The sequence below is a fragment of the Orycteropus afer genome, unplaced genomic scaffold (genome assembly GCF_000298275.1).
Source record: "Orycteropus afer afer isolate SDZICR_OR568_19922 unplaced genomic scaffold, OryAfe1.0 scaffold00088, whole genome shotgun sequence".
Lineage (NCBI taxonomy): Eukaryota > Metazoa > Chordata > Mammalia > Tubulidentata > Orycteropodidae > Orycteropus > Orycteropus afer.
This window is the reverse complement of record NW_006921675.1, coordinates 278,045-297,381: the sequence shown is the minus strand read 5'-3', so window position 1 is coordinate 297,381 and position 19,337 is coordinate 278,045. Positions and strand designations below refer to the sequence as shown.

Here is a 19,337-nt window from a genome sequence, read left to right as displayed (position 1 = left end):
GGCTCAAACCCACCAGCCACTACTTGGAAGGAAGGTTGGGCAATCAACTTCCATAGTGATACTGCCTCGGAAACCCAAGGAGGGGTCGCTATGAGTCGGGTCTGACTTGACGGCACATAACAACAACAACAACATATCTATTCGGAGACAGAATACTCACCTGGGCTTCCTGATACCCAGCCCCAAGACTCCTTCTGCTATTGCTCACATTCCTACATCAATACTGCTATTCTGCCAGAAGTCAAAACTCCTGTGATTATTTCTGGGAAATGATAATTATCTGAATTAAGTCTAAGTTGGCTGTGGTTGATGTTCCATTTCCAAATAAGCACTAATTTTCAGAGGTGTGATGTCTCTCAATAAAAGTAATACTACAGCCATTAGAATAAGAGAGACTGCTGAAATAGAACATTATGGAGACACAACAGGGCATAGAACAGTGATTCTCAAAGTGGTCCACAGGTCCACAAGGTCAAGATTATTTTCACAGTATTACTAAGATATCACTTGACTCTTTGACTGTGTTCATATTGCAATAATGGCACAAAAACAATGGTGGGTAAAGCTTTCAGCACCTTTCTATCAAGGCAAGGCACCAAGTGTATTAGTACTTACTGATTCTTCACTGCCATGTATTTATAGTTAAAATAAAAAACGCCAATTTCATTTAAGAATGTCCTGGATGAAGAGCATGTTGTTTTGTTTTTTTTTTTAAATATTCTGTGTGACAAAATGGGAAGTAAGTGCAAAGTACTTCTGCTGCATACCAAAACGAATGATGGTTGAGGAAAAGTATTTGTGTGACTGAGTTGCCAGCTAAACTAGCCTTTTTCTTTCCTTCATGGAATACTATTTTTATTTAAAATAATAGCTAGCAAACAATACTTACACACTTAAATACTAAAAGATCTTTCTGAAGAGACAAGTGGTGCTATAGATGTGATTTTGTGTATCATCTAATAAAATGTACCAACATTTGGATGATTGGCCTAACTCAGTGAAAGAATAATTTCCAAATGATTAAGCTTACTGTTATAAAATGATGCATAGACAGAAAATCTATAGAAAGTAAAAAATAGACCAGTAGATTAGTTCTTTCTTCTTCTCCTCACTTTTTTCTTTTCTTCCCATCTCCCTTTTATCCACTATCAGTTGGGAGTGAGCCAATCTACCCAACCATACCTACCCAATCTGCACCCCACCCACTTGGCAAGTGCCATCACCTACTGCAGCAACACTGGATTGATGACAGATGGCAGCCAACACCCACCCCGTCTGCTTCAGCTGCTCTACATGACCAGTGATCAGAGACTTATGCCCACACTTCTACTTGCTACCAAATCTACCCTGAAACAGGTGGTGAGTACCCCAGTGCTCCTAAACTAGCGACCAGAGTAACCTGGTAATGCTTACCCTGTTACCCACATATATTAAAAGAAAATAAACAAAAAATCAAGGTGAAACAAACCAACATACAATCAACAAATACAGAAACACCACAATGTCATGGAGATAACAGACAATTTCAAAATACAAGTAAGCAGGACAGGATAGCTGAAGCAAGTGACTGAAATATAAGGCAAGACAAACTTCTGGAGAAAGAAATGGCATTGGAACTACATGATAAGGAATTTAAAAAATTTATATTTATGACCCTGTAACAGATTAAGAAAGAGATCAAGGACAACACTAAGGAAATCACAGAGAAAATCAAGGAAAACACAGACAAAACTCAGTAAGAATTCAGGAAAATAGTAAAAAGACAAATTGACAAAATAAACAGAAAATCAGAATCCATACAAAAATAGTAAATAGAAATCCAGAAGATTAATACTAAAATCTCAGAAATAACACATTGGAAGGGCAAAGGATGGAATTGAATCAATGGAAGACAAAAAAAAAAAAAAACAAACCAAACTCACTGCTGTCGAGTCAATTCAACTCATAGCAACCCCTCCTTGGGTTTCCAAAGCAGTATCTTTATGGAAGTAGATTGCCCAATCTTCCTTCTGAAGAGTGGCTGGTGGGTCTGAACCACTAGCCTTCTGGTTAGCAGTTAAATGCCTTAGGTACTACCAGAGTGAAATTGAACAAAAATCTCTTAAGACTAAACTATTAGAGGAACAATCAGAAAAAAGAAAGAAAAAGAGTGAAGAATGCCTAAGAATTAGATGCGGCATAATCAAGAGGAATCATTTTAATGTTATCCAAATCACAGAACAAGAAGAGACAAAATAATAATAAGAATAAATAAAAAGTACCAAGAAAACTGTCAAAGAGTTCTTGGAAGAAAACTTCCCTAATATCACGAGAGATGAGAAGATATGTATTCAAGAAGCTCAACAAACCCCAAATTGGATAGACTCCAAAAGAAAATCACCAAGACATATTATAATCAAACTTTCTAAAACCAAAGACAAAGAATTCTGAAAACAGCTCAGGAAAAATGAAAAGTTACTTAAATAGGAGGTCCTGGATAGAGTAGGAGAAAAACGTACAACAAAACTTAAAATCATGAAAAAGACCAGGCTTGTAGGTCTGATGGAGACCGGTAGGACTCCAATACCATAGCCCTTAGATTCCCCTTAAGCCTGGAACTGAACTTACCCCGATGGCTCAACTTTAAGCCAAACAATAAAACCCAACCTACTGCCATCGAGTTGATTCCAACTCACAGTGACCCCCATTGGGTATCCAAGGCAGTACATCTTTATGGAAGTAGACTGCCCCATCTTCCTTCCATCGAGCAGCTGGTGGGTTTGAACCACCAAGCTTCTGGTTAACAGTTGAATGCCTTAAGCACTGCACCACCACAGACAACTAATAGACCGGCTTAAAAGGTGAACAATAACCCCAGGGTAGTATGCACTCCTTAGAATAATTAACCAAATGAGATTTAAAAAATAAAAAGGCAACACTTGCCCAGGGATAAAGCTCAGAAGGCAAAAAGGGACAGAAAAGAAGGATGAATTGAAATGGTAAACACAGGCAAGAAGTATGAAGTGCATTGTTACATTGTGGGAACTACAATTAGTCCGACAATACAAAATCTGTATGAACTGTCAAATGGAAACAATTTGCCTTGTAAACATTCACCCAAACCATAATTAAGTTAAAATAAATATATTTTAAGTTTCTCAGCTTTAATTTCTATATTGATAGACATGTCCCATATTTTTTTAAAAAGTGAAAGCTCATTGGGATCCTTGATCATTTTGGCGTGTAAAGAGAAATTTTTACAATAGTCTTTAACACTTTACGTTACTGAGTCCATCACTTTGGACCCCCCTCTACTTTGCTTTAGATGTTAAGTAACTTGCCACAAGTAACCCCCTTGCTTTGATCACCAATCAATTATCTGAAATGATTGAAGGAAAAATACAGCTCTCTCACAATCCTTGGCATATAATCAGGCTTTTTATTTATAGAAGTGTTAATCTAAAAACAGACTGAAAAAACTACCCATAGAGGATTAAGATACAACCCATCATAACTGGGTCTACAGGACATTTTAAATAAGGCATGACCAATGAAACACGTAAATACTGCTTAGTATATGGAACTCTTCATTATAAAGTGTTCATGATCTTTATCTCCAAAAGCTCAGCTAAGCCACATCTCCTGACCTCCATCCAAGAGAGCTAGCCAGAAAATCAGTTATCAGAGCAAATTCAGACTCAAATGCACCAAGATGAGGTTAAATGCAGCTGCAGGGCCCTCCATTAAGGAAGGAGGTGTAGCAGGTCTGCTGCAGATTCTGGGGTAGCACTGCCCATCCTACAAACAGATATGGCTTCTTTAGACTAAACATATGGCGGGGTTAGAATTTTATTATTTTTAGTTTACGATAATTAGATAATTAACTATTTTATGAAACAGGAATAGAAAGGAAAGACACACAGAAAACACCTTCAAGTTGAACAGTTAAGTAGAAAATACACTACTGTACCACCACAAAAAGCTTCTAGACACCAAGGGTTTAGTAACTGACTGTCGAATGAACTGATAATAGGACAAATGAATGAAAAAAGCATACCTGTACTAGTGGCAGGTTGGAAGCTTGGTCTGGTGACATATGTTCAAGGGAGACTTCAGCTGCATAATTATGTAACATCTCTTTCAAATTTTCTATTTCTTCATCACATTCATTAATCTGTTTTATGACTACCTATGAAGTAAAAAAAAAAAAAAAAGAAGAAGAAGAAGTTTAATGGTTATTTCCAATGTCTATCCCCAACTGGATTTCCCGAGTGGTGCAAATGGCTAAGGAACTTGGCTGCTAACTGAGAAGTTGGAAGTTCGAGTCCACCCAGGCCTCGGAAGAAAGGCTTGGTGACCTACTTCCAAAAAATTAGCCAGTGAAAATTCCACGAAGCACAGTTCTACTCTGACCCTTGGGGTAACAATCAGTTGGAACTGAATGGGCAGCAAGATGTTTTTATTTTTCATTTTAATTTCATCCTGTCAGAAGTTCCAGTCAGTTACAGCAAATATGTACCCAGGCAGTTTTCAACAGGAAATGGTAACTTAAATAAAGAGAACACTTTGCACAGCTGACACCTGATCTTGCTCTCCTAGATCCAGGGCACCACGTTCAATGCTTGAAGTACAATTTGACATTCCTCTGCTCTTAAGTACTTTAAGGATAGTAGGCTTATTATTCTGGGAAGCATTTTATAGCACGTAAATACAAAGTTTCTGAGTATTAGGAAACTTTGGTATGCCACATATACCGCTGCAGAACATATGCCCTATGGGGCTTTCCACATAGGAAGGGATATCACTGACTTGGGATGGAAAGGGAATGTGACTCAAGCCATCATGACAGTAATGATGATGAGTTTTCCCAGTCTAGCCACATCTTCGCCTGGCACCCTTTAGGATCAGTGATAAACATTTTAAGAGCCTGAAGTTAAGGAATTGATCTCAGTCTGAATTTGTAGAATGCAAACGCAATGCAACCACTGCTGTGGAGTCAGATCCAAATCATAGTGACCCCGCCTTGGGTTTCCGGGGCAGTTATCACTATGGAAGTAGATTGCCTAACCTTCCTTCCAGTTGTGGCTGGTGGGTTTGAACCACCAGCCTTCTGGTTAGCAGTCAGATGCCTTAAGCATTACGCCACAAGAACAGTACCGGGGATCTAGTGTTATGGGACGGGGAGAGCTGAAAATGATTTGTGAACTAAATGATATAATCAAAGTATGACAAAACACAAAAAGGACAAATATTGTATTATCTCATTTACATGAAATATTTAGAGTAGGCAAACATACAGAGACAAAAGTTTATTAGTTGTTACCAAGTGTTGGGGAAAGGAGAGAACGGGGTAGTATTGCTTAAGGGGTACTGAATGTTTGTTATTTGGAAAGTGTTATTTGGAAATGGAGAGTGGTAACAGTAGCACTGCTGAGGGAGATACCGTGAGACACACACTGCTGAGAGAGAAAGAGAAAGACACCAAGAGATAAGCACCGCTGGGAGAGAGACTGAGAGAGATTGTCAGCTGAGAGACGGTGGGCTGAAAGAGACTGAGTGCATTCCTGAACTTGAATTGTATGCAGCCTGTTGCTTCCCTAATAAACCTCATAATCTATGAGTTCTGTGTGGCCACTGCACACACAGCGAATTATCAGCAGAGAGGTGATGGGTGATGTTGGAGGAATAGTTGGTGCCAGAGTTGATGAAAGGGCTGGAGGAAGGCGGCATGTCTGGCCTTGCAGGAATAGACCTTGGGCTACTGATGGTGATTCTGTCTTTCTCTTTTGGGGTTAGAGGAGGTCAGAAGATGCGGCCTCCTTGCCCCTTTGGCAGTTGGTGTCAAAAGCAGTGGGATTCATGGCAGTGGCTCCAGACTCACAGAACCATGGGATTTTGTAAAAGAAAGAAGGAAGGGGCCTGGGAAGTGAAACTTTGGATTCTTAGATGGTTACTTTGGTTGGTATTACCTATTAAAGGAGATAATTGATTTGCAGTCTAGGGCTTTTGGTAACACCCAGACAAAGGCCCAAAGCCATATACATAGAATGGGAAGATCATCAAGGTTAAAGGATAAAATGGCAATGTCTTAAAAAGGATTATGTTTTGGATTATGTATTTCTCTGAATGTACTATGGATACTGCATGTTCTCTCACCTAGCTGTAGGTTAGAAATGATTATGGGGTGTGGATAAAAGAGAGCGTGTAAGTATGCCTTCAGCTAATACTTGATTGGATGTTAAAAGGGGAAATAGAATTTGCTCAGCAGAAACACAGGCTTTTGTTTCAAGCCCTGTGTATAGAGTAATAGGGGCTTAGGTAGAAAACCTGAGCCCCAACCAGAACTATTGAGAGAACAGATCTGCATTTGAAGACAGGACCTACAGGAAGGAAAAAAAAAAAAAAAGACTGCTTGAAGCAAGCAGATAGGTTTTGAGTGCATCGAGGCAGAACAGTCAAGGTCCATGAGAGAAACCCCTTCCAGGACTGAAAGTTAAAGGAAGCCAGCAAGTAAGCAGGCTTGTATGCTACTCGCTTGTGACTACCTAGGTCCACCTGCGTGGAAATGGAGGAAGAACAGCAACGAACAAACGGGCTGAGTTTGGTACTCTTGGATCTAGGCCACGGAGGCTGGGGATGAGGGAAAGGACTGGCTGGTCTGAAATGCAAGGAGTTGTGAGCCTACGGGCATTGAAATAGTCCCTGAGAACTGAGGATATGAAAGAAGGTGCTGGCTGGTCTGAAGTGAAGGTAAGAATGTGACTCCCAAACTTGACAGCTGGTACCCATGACCTAGCTGGGACGGCTAGGGCTGAGCTGACCACAACCTGACCAAACAAAGAGGAAGGTGTTTGACACTGAGCTGGTGTTAAGTTGCTGCAATTGGATGGCTTGCGCTGGGCTGGACTTTGCTTGTTTATGGATGCGGATGCCCAAAGTTTCCAAGCAGAACAGAAGATTCTTCAGAGAGAAAGGATCATGTTTGTCTCCTCACAGTACTGATCTGATAGGGATGGGAAAATTAGAAATTGGCTATCTAAAATGGGGGGAGATAAAGTCATGGAGGGGCTGGCTTACAAGCTTTCATGGGTGTGGTTATTCTTAAACTGATGGTGAAGGGGATGCTAATTTTTGAAGTATAAAAGGGATAATGGCTAGAAAAGCTGGGGGAGAGGAGGTCTGTGGTTTAGTAATTACATACTGTGGCTTTTCTAGCCATAGTCTTTGTAAACTCCATGGTGGAATTTGCCATGAGCAACTGAGTAGCTCCTGATTGTTAAAGTCATCTACCTGGGCTATTTCGGTTGGGAGCAGCACAAAGTAATTTTCTGGGAAGTTTGCTCTCTCTCAGGTGTATAGAATTCTGATGTTGGGATTGGCTAGTTTGGCCACTTTGCCAGGCTCAAAAGAGCCCTCCTAGAGGCAAAAGGAATCTCTCATCACTGGCTGAGGGATGTGAGAGACATCAAGAGACAAGCACTGCTGGGAGAGAGACTGTCGGCTGAGAGATTGAACATGTTCCTGAACTTGAATTGTAGCCTATTGCTTCCCTGATAAACCCCATAATCTGTGAGTTCTGTGTGGCCACTGCAGTGAATTATCAAACCCAGCAGAGAGGTGGTGGGTGCTGCGGCAGGAACAGTTGGTGTCAGGGCTGGTGAAAGGGCTGGAGGGAGGCAGCATGTCTGGCCTCACTGGGATAGGCCTCGGGCTACTGATGGTGATTCTGTCTTCCTCTTGTGGGGTTACAGGAGGTCAGAAGATGTGGCCTCACTGCCCCTTTGGCAGGTATTATTGCTTAAGGAGTACTGAATGTTTATTTAGTGTTATTTGGAAAGGGAGAGTGGTAACGGTAGCATAACATGGTGAATGTAATTAATTTCACTGTACTATATACTTGGGAGTTCTGGTAGCATAGTGGCTAAAGCACTTGACTGCTAACCAGAAGGCTGGCGGTTCAAACCCACCAGCCACTCCTCGGAAGGAAGGTTGGGCAATCCTACTTCCGTAGTGATACTGCCTCGGAAACCCAAGGAGGGGTCGCTATGAGTCAGGGGCGACTCGACGGCAAATAACAACAACAACATATACTTAAAAATGGTTAAAATGGAAAATGTCTTGTACATATCTTACCACAAATAAAATTTATTTTTATTATTATATATTTTTTAATATGATGAATAAGGAAATGGGTTGCAAATGAAAACCTAGTTATTTCCTTAGTATGCTTCACAGTAAAGAAAAATGCATTTTAAAACTACAAAGTTTCTGGCCAAGACAGAATTCTTCCTTGTACTTTTTTTTCAAATATTTAACCATAATTTTAGCTGTAGGCTAGAAATTAACAATATTTGCTGCACCCACCTGTTCTCAAGCTTTCAATAATAAGCTACATCCCCTTACTTCCTCTTCAAGTTAATGTGCCTTGTTTTCTACAATGAAGGTAATTTATTTAATGCAAAAATTAAAAGAAATGTATCACATTCTAATGATTTTTATGACTACTGGCTTACTTAGCTTTGAAATGCAGGAGGTGATATCTGATTTCCACTAACACAATAAGATGGAAAATTTCAGCAGCACAGTTTGATACCCAACTTGGCACAAAATATAATTTCCTCTGCATTTCCCCTTTTCATCATGTAAGAAGCCACTTTAAAGCATAGTTGGCGTTGTTATTTTCTTTTCCTGACCAGGCGATCAATAAAGAACAAAAAGATTAAAAATAATATATCAAATTTGATATTCTTTCCTTTTACCTTCTCTTTATGTTATTAAAAAAATAGTACATTGAGTGCCAGACCTTTTTTCCTCCCTGGGGTGTTAAGAAATGATGTTGGTTATCAGCAGGCCAGACAGACTATGAGCTGAAACTCAAACTAGAGAGTAGAGGACCCTCAAATCTTAGGAGAACAGAGTGACCACCTGAATTGGGAAAGAAATGTAAAACAGAAAGATACAGCAGGTTTTGCAGGCAGTGGTCAGAAAGGGAAGACAAATACCTCCTTCCCCTAAACGGACTCATTTCATCAGGAAAAGCAGCACTGAGATATCTACCAAGAAGGCTGCCAGAGTCTGGAAGTTAAGGTGCGTTCAGGAACTTTCTTTTATTGTGGGAGTGATTGTTGATCTAGGATTAGGTTACAAACCAAAATAAATAAATGTTGCTATGTAATAATAATTCCTGAAGTGAGACTCCCCACAGAGTGGTAAGAGAATTGGAGAAAGTCTCATTCTTGTGCTATCTATACACCGACCAATCCCCACACAAATTAATTCTAATCTTTTAGCAAGTCATTAAACCCTCGGGCCCTTGTCTCTCATGTTAAAAATAAGATGATAAAAGTTCCTGCTCTACCTGAATCACATGTGAGGACAAAATGGGATGATTAAAATGAAAGCAACTGAAATGTAGAGAGATGATGAAGATGATGATTACTGTATAGGTCTATCTGCCTCATGAGACTGCAAACGCTTTTTTCAGGTTTGAATCTTCCCACAGCACCTTATGAATAATCTGGTGGTAAGAGGGAGAAGCACGCAGCTGCTAAGGTTGGTGGCTTGAATCTACACAGCAGTGGCATGGAAGAAAAGTCTGGTGATCAGCTTCTGTAAACATTACAGCCAAGAAAACCCCATAGGGTAGTTCCACTCTTTCACATGGGGCCCTACGGGTTGGCGTTGACTCAGTGGTACCCAACCACAACAATTATCCTACCCTTTGTAGGTCTTCAGTAACGATCAGTGGAATGAAACAGACAATAATGGTGCTTTAATGTCTTCTACTAGAACAATGGTAAGAACTGAGATAAATAACCTTGGCCCCATTTGAGCAAGAGGAAATGCTCATGAAGCAAATGCAACCTCTTGGATGGCGACGCTAGAGGAGTCAGCAAAGGTGGCATCTTACTGCTGCAGGAATCTGATCTGCCCATTTATCAAAACTGAGAACAAAACCAACTTTGCTGAACATTTTCATCAAATGATGTGTATGTCTTCATACACTGCTCACCTTTAATAACTCATTTTGCTCTTGAGTGACATTTTCCAACAGTTTTATATCTTGCAAAAGCTGATTTGTCCGCTGAAACACAGGCAGAGGTTTCATTCCTATCTGGGGTAATCTCAGTTGTACTTGGTAAGACATAATCTCAGCAATGGTTTTCTTCATGGGACGTATATTTTCAAGTATGACCTTAATCATATGAGGAAAAAAACAGCATATTAAGAAAAGGGGGACACTGCTAAATTTAATTATTTAAAACTGAAATACTATGTAATTTAGTCTTACAGTTTCAATTTTTAAACATTCCCTTAGTTTATAAACCAAAGCACTATTATATCATTTGCAATCTGGTAAGGTCTCACGGAAGACTGGCTGGGTTAAGAGTAACCAACCAGCACTAAATGATTCCTTTGGACAATGCTTCTCTCCCTGCCCTCCCCTCGATTCTGTCTGTAGAACTGTTGTTTTACTTTGTGTATTGTAACCGGGCAGTGAACTGGGTAAGAGCAGGTACTCCATCTTATTCACCTTCACAGCACCAACACCTAGCCCAGGGCTTTCTGCACAGTACGGCTTCCAAAAATACTTACTGAATTGAACTCAAACATCCTGTCAGATTTTAGGAGACCTAAATTTTATAACTGTATAATTGTATTTTGCTTTAATAATATCTGATCCTTAGTAATCTGAATTTACATAACCAGGAAATTAGAAGGGCTTATTTACTTTACTAAGCACTGCATATATACCATTTCATTAAATCCTCACGACGTTTTTGGAAAGTAGGTAATCATGACCTGTACTTCACAGGTAAGAAAACTGGGTTCACAGAATTAAGAAGACCTAGGCAACGTTATGTTACAAGAGACAGGGCTGGGATTGAAAGCAGGGTATGCCTGATGCCAAGGTACTTGCTCTTACTCATCAGGCTAAGAGGGAATCAGGGTTTGCTGCTTAGTAAGTTCTAGCTCCTTGCCAGGGGCTCCTCGTACATTACATAATCATTTCAGTATCGATTTACAGGTATGAAAGAGTCCAAGGAAAGTTAACTAATTGTTCAAAGTCACACAGCTGGTAAGCAGTGGTTGGGACTGGAACCCAGTTCTCTCTATTCTAGGACTATTAAAGACTCGGTTTTCACTTAAAGGCAAAATTTCCAAACTTTTAAGTTTTAGGAATAAAGTAAATGAAAAAAATAATATAAAGGGAACTTATATAGATAGTACTATGAATATCATTTAAAATATAGTATTTATACTCATTCAAAGTCTATTTTCCAGCCTTACTTTGCTATTACTTTAACAAGAGTATTTTTTTTTATCACTGTACACTTTTACATATTTAAAAATAGACATCATAAGTATTATGAGAAAATACTTTTAATAAAAATCCATGCTTACCTCCCCATGCTTAAGATTTTCTTCAGGTGAAAAATCAAATATTTCTTTTGATAACAGTATAGTTTTGATATTTGAAACTTTCTTCTCCATTAATTTTACTTCAGTTTCAATAGCAACCACATCCTACAATTTAAACAACAATAAAATGCTCATGGAGTATATTAATTGCCATTAACTCTAGTCTCATACTTAACCAAAAAATATTTGCCACATATTTCTCTTAAGAACTACCAAGCATGATACAGATAATATTGATGGCTTTCAATAAAAATGTTATTCAATTAATGGTATACCACACTATAAAAAATTGCTTACTCCATATTGAATTCAAGATCCTCATACAACCAATTTTCAATTCTTCATACTATGAGAACAAAAATAGCATGAATCCAAACTGTTTTTTTTACATTAAGTTCTGAACTATCTACAAGCTCTTTAGATTTACCTTCAGAATGTATTTAAACATCTGAATAAGAGAGGGCCTGGCATTTAAAAAATTCCCACTGTAAGTAAAAATAATGGTCTCTCTTGGGAAAATATAACAGGACCTGGAAGACTGACAGGATTTTCGTGTTAATCCCTTAATGAAGTGTTGCTTTGGAGATAGTCACTAAATTACTTTATAACATACTCAGGTTAAGTTTAAACAATGGATCATTTTATCCAGTGGTTATTCTCACAACTTCCAGAACTTGGGCAAGAATCTTAAAGTGAAAATGCTGCAAAATATAAGTCAACATACGTGCTACAAAAACCCACATACTGAAGCCCACTCACACTGAAAGATGGCCTTCAGGCCTTTACCGCAGAGCTCAAGTCTGGTACTCTTCAGCAATAAGAAATTAAACCTCATAATAAAGGGAATTAAACAAAACAAAACAAAACCTACACAGAATAGACTAAGGGTTTCAAATTATAACAGTTTTGAATTATTCAATATAGAAACAATCATCACTTTACAGACCTGAAACAAAAGAAGTAGTAAGTACTACAAGAGTTTATATTGAGGTCTACAAATTATGAAGAAAAGTTAAACAACACTGAAATTATTTTCTGTACCTTATATTTAAAAAAAGCATAAGAAGCATACATTGTATTTTAGGGTAATCTCTATCAAAAATTATAGAAGCATTTTAAAAGTTTAGACGACACATAAAAACACCAGGGTATTTGTGCTTCTCCTCTTTTTTATTGTGATGTGAAGGCTTATCATTTTTCTTTGAGGAGAGAGAAGGGCTGTGTATGCACAGGGAGACAGCTCAGGGGGCAAGAGTTCAGTGAGGGATGGGCACAGGGAAGAGGTTAACTATCAGGAGGAAGTGGGGGGGAGCTGTTGCATTATGGTAAATTGTAGTCAATGTCACGAGACAAAGTGTATATGAACTGCTGTATGGAAAATGAATTTGCTCTGTAAATTTTCACCCAAATCACAAAAATAAAACAAAACAAAACACCAGGATATTCATTTTGACGATCACTTCGCTGAAGTTACATGACTGTATAAGGAAAGTGACTGAGAAACAAAAGGTAAATAATAAAGAACTAAATGAACTTGTCTTTGCTAGGTGACCCCATTCTTAAATAAATGCCTCACTTGCTTGGCGGCCAGCAAACACATGAAGAAATGCTCATGATCATTACCCATCAGAGAGATGCAAATCAAAACAATGAGATACGATCTCACCCCAGCATTAATGGCAAAGGTCAACAAGACAGAAAATAACAAATGCTGGCAAGGATGTAGAGAGACTGGGACTCTCCTACACTACTGATGGGACTATAAAATTATATAACCACTGTGGAAAAGAGTATGGTGATTCCTTAAAAAGCTGAAATTAGAAATACCATTTGACCACCAATCCTATTACTAGGTATATACCCTAAAGAAGTGAGAGCCAGAACAAGAACAGATATATGCACACCAAGGTTCATTGCAGCACTATTTACAAGAGCAAAAAGGTGGAAACAACCTATGTGCCCATCAAAAGAAGAACAGATAACCAAACTATGGTACATACACACAATGGAATACTATGGAACACTAAAGAATAATGTAGAATCTGCAAAACACTGCATAACATGGATGAACTTGGAGGACATTATGCTAAGTGAACTAAGTCAATCACAGAAGGACATAGTATTAGTTCACTACTGTAAAAAGTCAAGGAAAGGCTTATATATGGAAGGAAATTTTCTTTATTGGTTACAACGGGTGGGAGGGGAGGGGAGGGGAGGGGAAGGGACACTGAAAAAAAAAAAAAAAAAAAAAAGCCACTGAGCCATGTCACTTTAGTTTTGTGTATTTCACTGTACATAAATTATATTTCAATACAATATATTTTAAAAAAATGCCTCACTTGCTTCAAGGAAAAATAAGTAAATCCATTATATTACTCATACACAGTAAGCCCTTAACAAATATCTGCTGTTGGTGAATGATGACTTGCAAAGTTATCTGTCTTAATTCCCTTTTTGCTAATCTGTGTTTTAAGTTCAACAATATCAGTACCTCTATGACAAAGGGAAAATATTTAATTTATTTGAGCTAGACTCTTCCTTCTCTAAATAGGCCACTTCTGCACTGAGAATGGGAATATGATTTTTTGTTGTATTGTACAAATTGCAAAGTAAAGCAAAATATAATCCAAGAAATAAGAACACGACGAGTTTACCAAATCAATGGATCTTAATTAGGAGTTGACTAGTAATATAACTATAATTTAGAAAATGAAATACAAATTTAAAATAAGAAATCACATCTTCATGGTGCAACTTACATCAGCCATTCGTTGAATCTGTGGGAGGCTTTCCATTAGTTTTTGTTGTAAAGTTGTTACTTGACTACTTAACTGCTGGACCGACTGTGCAAAGTCATCTGTTTCAAAAATTATTGACAAGTCTTCCAGATCTGAGAAAACTGAATATAAGAGATTGTGCTTCTGTTCTGAATCTTCCAAAGCCATCTAGACAATAAGAAATAAAGCAAAAGAGATATATCAGTATACTTATAACAAGTTGACACAAATTTAAATGAAAGAAAATTTAAATGTATCTCAACATTCAAACTCTATACTAATGCTGTCCAGTTTCAGTTTCACAAAGAAAATACTAAACATTCTCTACTGTCAATGGTGGTGGATAAATTTAGAGAATCTACTCCTTGACTGAGGGTACTCGTGGTTCAGAGGTAGAATTCTCACCTTCCATGCAAAGACCCAGGTTTGATTCCCTACCAAGGCACCCCATGTGCAGCCACCATTCGTCCATCATTGGAAGTTTCTGTGTTGCTATGAAGCTAAACAAGTTTTAGCATGGCTTCCAGAGTAAGATGGAGTAGGAAGAAAGGCCGGGTGAAAACCCTATGGGGATCACAATGTCTGACCCACAATCGATCATGGGGACAGCGGACCAGGCAGAATTTTGTTCCATTGTGCTTGGGGTCACCAGGGGTTGGGGGCCTGACTTGATAGCAGTTAACAACAACTCCTTGGCTGTCCCTTATTTGCACCTATGGTAAAGGGCTTGCAGCAGCAATCTTCTATCTTATACCATGTAAACCTGCTCCTCTAGCCATCACTGACAGGGCCAGGAACACGTGACCCCCAGTCTATTCCTCTGTAATTTAAAACCGGGACCAAGAAAGTCATTCAGGATCTCTCCAATTGGTTGAACTTGGAGTTTGAGCAACTGTGGGTTTGTGAGAAATGGATAAATTAAGTGGAGGTGGGGAATGAAGAGGGAATCCTGAAACTTGACAATCCTGATGCCAGTGCCTTCCTTAGACATTCTACGAGACATCCCTATAAGGCTCATTAAAATTCTTGAAGCTTGTTTAGGCTGACTTCAATCATTTGATACCAACAGAGTTCTATCAGGTAAGACCAAATGAAAGCAAAAAATATTCATATTTAGCATTTCTTAGACATTTCTTCTTATCATTTCTTTCTTTTTCCCTTAAATAATACTTAGAATGTATTAACTTTTAAACTTAAGATTTCAAATTATTAGATAAAATAATAGATAGTTATCTATTGCAAATGTTCAACCTACTACTGTAGTTTTTGGGCAATTCCATAAAGTAACTAACATGAGAAAGAACAGTTACTTATACAACTATAATTGATCAGATTATTCAAAATTTTATATTAGCCTTATTCAAAATCTTAGTAGGAGAAACCTTTTAGAAGTCAGACTTAAAGCAAATGCTTTCTACCAATAATACCATTAAAAATAGTATCAAAGCACATAAATTAAAGAAAAACTAAACAATATACATGTGAAATATGTACACTGAAAAATTTAAAACATAGCTGAGAGAAATTTAAAGAAGACCTAAATAGATGGAGAGTACTATATCATAACCCTAGGTTGGAAGAGTCAGTATGGTTAAAGTATCAATTTTCCACAAATAGATCTACAGATTTCATGTAACACCAGCAAAAATTCCAACAGACCTCTATATAGAAATTAACAAGATGATTCTGAGAATATTAAACCAATTCTGAAACACAATTCTGAAAAAGAAATATAATGCCACAGGACTCACATTGCCTGATTTCAAGACTTATTATAAAGCTATAGAAAAAAGATAGTGTCATACTGGTAGAATAGACACATTGATCAACAGAACAGAAAACAGCAAGAAATAGGCCCACTCGTATGCAGTGACTTAATTTTCGATAAAGGGCCCAGGTAACTCAGTGGCAAAAGGAGAGTCTTTTCAATAAATGGGGCTAGAACAATTGGATACCAATATGGGGTAGAAAGAAAAATTACCTTTGGTTCTTACTTCAAAGCATATTAAAAAATTAACTCAAAGTGGATTAAAGACCTAAACAGTTAAAGCTATAAAGCTTCTAGGAGAAGATCCTTGTTAACTTTGTGTTAATAAAGATTTCTCTGACAGGACAAAACAGCACGAACCATAAAAGAACAAAACAAAACAAAACAAAAAAACACCGGATTTCAGCAAAATGATAAACTTCTGCTTTTCAAAAGACACTTTTAAGGGAATGAAAATGCAATCCAAAGATGAAGAGAAAACTTTTCCAAAACATGACCAGAATAAGCAAAAAACTCTAAAAATTCAAGAAAACAAAAAAATCCAATAAAAAAAGCGCAAAAATTAGATCCTTCACAAAGGATTAAGTACTGAATGTTATTGCTGTGTCTTAAGCACTGTGTTGTTGTTGTTGTTATGTGTCGTGGACTTGGACTTGACTCATAGCTACCCCTCCTTGGGTTGCTGAGGCAGTATTATGGAAGTAGATTGCCCAACCTTCCTTCCGAGAAATGGCTGGTGGGTTTGAACCGCCAGCCTTCAGGTTAGCAGTCAAGTGCCTTAGGCACTAACTATGCTACCAGAGCGTCTAAGTACATGGATATTCAAAATCATTAGTCATTGAGATATGCAAATAAAAATCATAATGATATACCATCTATTAGAAGAGTTAAAATAGAAAAGAAAAACAGCATCACATGCTGATGAGGATGTGGAACAGACAACTCACATCATCAGTGGGCTTGAAAAGTGGTATAGCCACTTTGGAAAACAATTTGGAAATTTCTTATCAAATTAAAAGGAGCTCCGGTGATGTACTGGATAAGGGACTGGACTGCTAACTGGAAGGTCAATGGTTCAAACCCACCAGCTGCTCCGCAGAAGGAAGACTGGGTGATCCAATTCCATAGATTTACAGCCTTGGAAACGCAATGGAGTCATTATGAGTCAGAAATGACTCTATGGCAGTGAGTTTTTTTGTTTTTTTTAAATCAAATTTAACATGCATTTACTATAAAAGTCAGCAATCCTACGCCTAGGTATTGATCCAATGAAATGAAATGAAAACATATGTCCACACAAATACCAGTATATGAATGTTCATAGCAGCTTTGCTCATAATAATTGCCTGTGGTAGGCAGTCTCTAAGATGGCCCCAATCATCCATACCTCCTGGTATCCGCACCCTTGTAATCACCTACCCTTGAATGTAGGCTGGACTTCCTGATACATTTCTAACTAATAAAATATGGATGATATGATGGGGTGTATGTCCCAAGATCAGGGAATAAAACGACTGTAGCTTCTGTGTTGGGAGCATTCTCCCTCTGGCTTGGATTTTTCATTCTGACAGATGCCAGCTGCCATGTCTAAGTCATCCTGTGGAGAGGCCCAAGTGTGTGAGCCCCAAGTGGATCTCCTGAGGCCCACCAACAGCCATGGAAATGAGCTTGAGTAGATTCTGTCTCTCCCAGCCTGCAAGGGGAGCCTTGAGATGAGGCTGCAGCCTTGGACAACAGCTTAACTAAATCCTCACGAGAAATCCTGGGCCAGAGGCCCCTCGTTAAGCCAGGCCCTGGATTCCTAATACACACAAACTGTGAGATAATCAATGTTTGTTGTTTGAAGTGGCTTTTGGAGTAAATTGTTCTATTGCAATAAATGACTAATATATAATATCCTAGAGAGGTGAGAGCCAGGACAGGAACAGATATATGCACACTCATGTTCATTGCAGCACTATTTACAATAACAAAAAGATGGAGACAACCTATATGCCCATCAGCAGAAGAGTGGATGCCCAAACTATGGTACATACACATAAAGGAATGCTTTACAGCACTAAAGAATAATGTAGAGTCTGCAAAATGTTGCATGATATGGATGAACTTGGAGGACGTTATTGTTGTTGTTGTTGTTGTTATTTGCCATCGAGTCGGCCCCGACTCATAGCAACCCCTCCTTGGGTTTCTGAGGCAGTATCACTACGGAAGTAGCAATGCCCAACCTTCCTTCCGAGGAGTGGCTGGTGGGTTTGAACCGCCAGCCTTCTGGTTAGCAGTCAAGTGCCTTAGGCACAATGCTACCAGAGCTCCTTGGAGGACATTATGCTGAGTGAAATAAGTCATTCACAGAAGGACAAATATGTCAGCCTCAGCAGCCAGCAGCTGCCTGATTTAAGAGAAGCCTCTCATTGTAGTGGGATGGAAGCAAGAGGGAGAGCTGAGGCCCAAGGTCAAGGGGGCCTTCACCTAGTCCCTAGAGGTGGCACTTTGAACTCAGACTTCTAGTCTCCTAAACCGTAAGAGAATAAATCCCTGTTTGTTAAAGCCACTCATCCACGGTATGTCTGTTATAGCAGCATTAGAGAACCAAAACAAGTGTATATAAATTGTATTTTGATAAAGCTGATTAAAAAGTTTTTTCTTACTTTAAGTCATAACTTACGCTTCAATCACTCTTAATTCTAGCAATAGTATTTGTGAAATCTTCATTAGGTTGTAAAACCCTGTTTTAATAAATGCAATCCAGAGTTCCGGTAAGATGGCAGACTAGGCAGAAAGACTGCACAAACCCTCTTCAACAAAGAAAAGGGAAACCAATTAACATAGACACAGAAGATAATCCCGGACCCCTAAGCCTTGAAGGGAAGGATACAGAAGTGGACTAAACCCCAACTAGCAGAAGAATTTGCATGAAAATACCAAAAAAGGAGACAGATGGAGCTGCAGTCTGGCAACGATCCTGAGGGCACAGATAGCTTGGAGATTCCCGAGTGGTGGTAGGACCTAAGAATTAACCTAAAAATCAGCACTGCTAGCCAGGGACTGCACAAGGACTGCTCTGGTAGCTGGGGAATAAACAAAGAAGGTGAAGAGAAAAGTGGGCTGAGCTGTGGACTTGTACTGGTCTGGAGGATGCCGCCATATTTAATGTTACAAATGGCTTGACTATTTTGGATATTTAAAAAGACAAGTGCTCTCTGAGATTCCAGGGGCTTAAGAAGAGGTTCGGCTTTCCAGCAACCCCAAGGGCACTCTGGACCTGCAAGACTGAAAAGGTGTGACATTCCTCTTGTTACTCTTATACCCCACACCCACTTGGTGGACAAAGGTGCGTCCATCCCCCACTCCCACCCACCTTCTGGACCCACAGGAACTCCACCACAGTG

General features: G+C 38.8%; 1 protein-coding gene across 1 annotated transcript in view; it reads right to left on the bottom strand.

Annotated features, from left to right (window-relative positions):
* Positions 1 to 19,337, bottom strand: part of SYNE2 (spectrin repeat containing nuclear envelope protein 2) — a 285,164-nt gene that overhangs the window by 127,801 nt on the left and 138,026 nt on the right. The window contains exons 54-57 of the mRNA XM_042781144.1: positions 14,163 to 14,348; positions 11,386 to 11,508; positions 9,992 to 10,174; positions 4,037 to 4,168 (exon numbers count right to left, since the gene is read on the bottom strand). Coding sequence (XP_042637078.1) covers positions 4,037 to 4,168; positions 9,992 to 10,174; positions 11,386 to 11,508; positions 14,163 to 14,348 — 624 coding nt within the window. The remainder of the gene's footprint in view (positions 1 to 4,036; positions 4,169 to 9,991; positions 10,175 to 11,385; positions 11,509 to 14,162; positions 14,349 to 19,337) is intronic.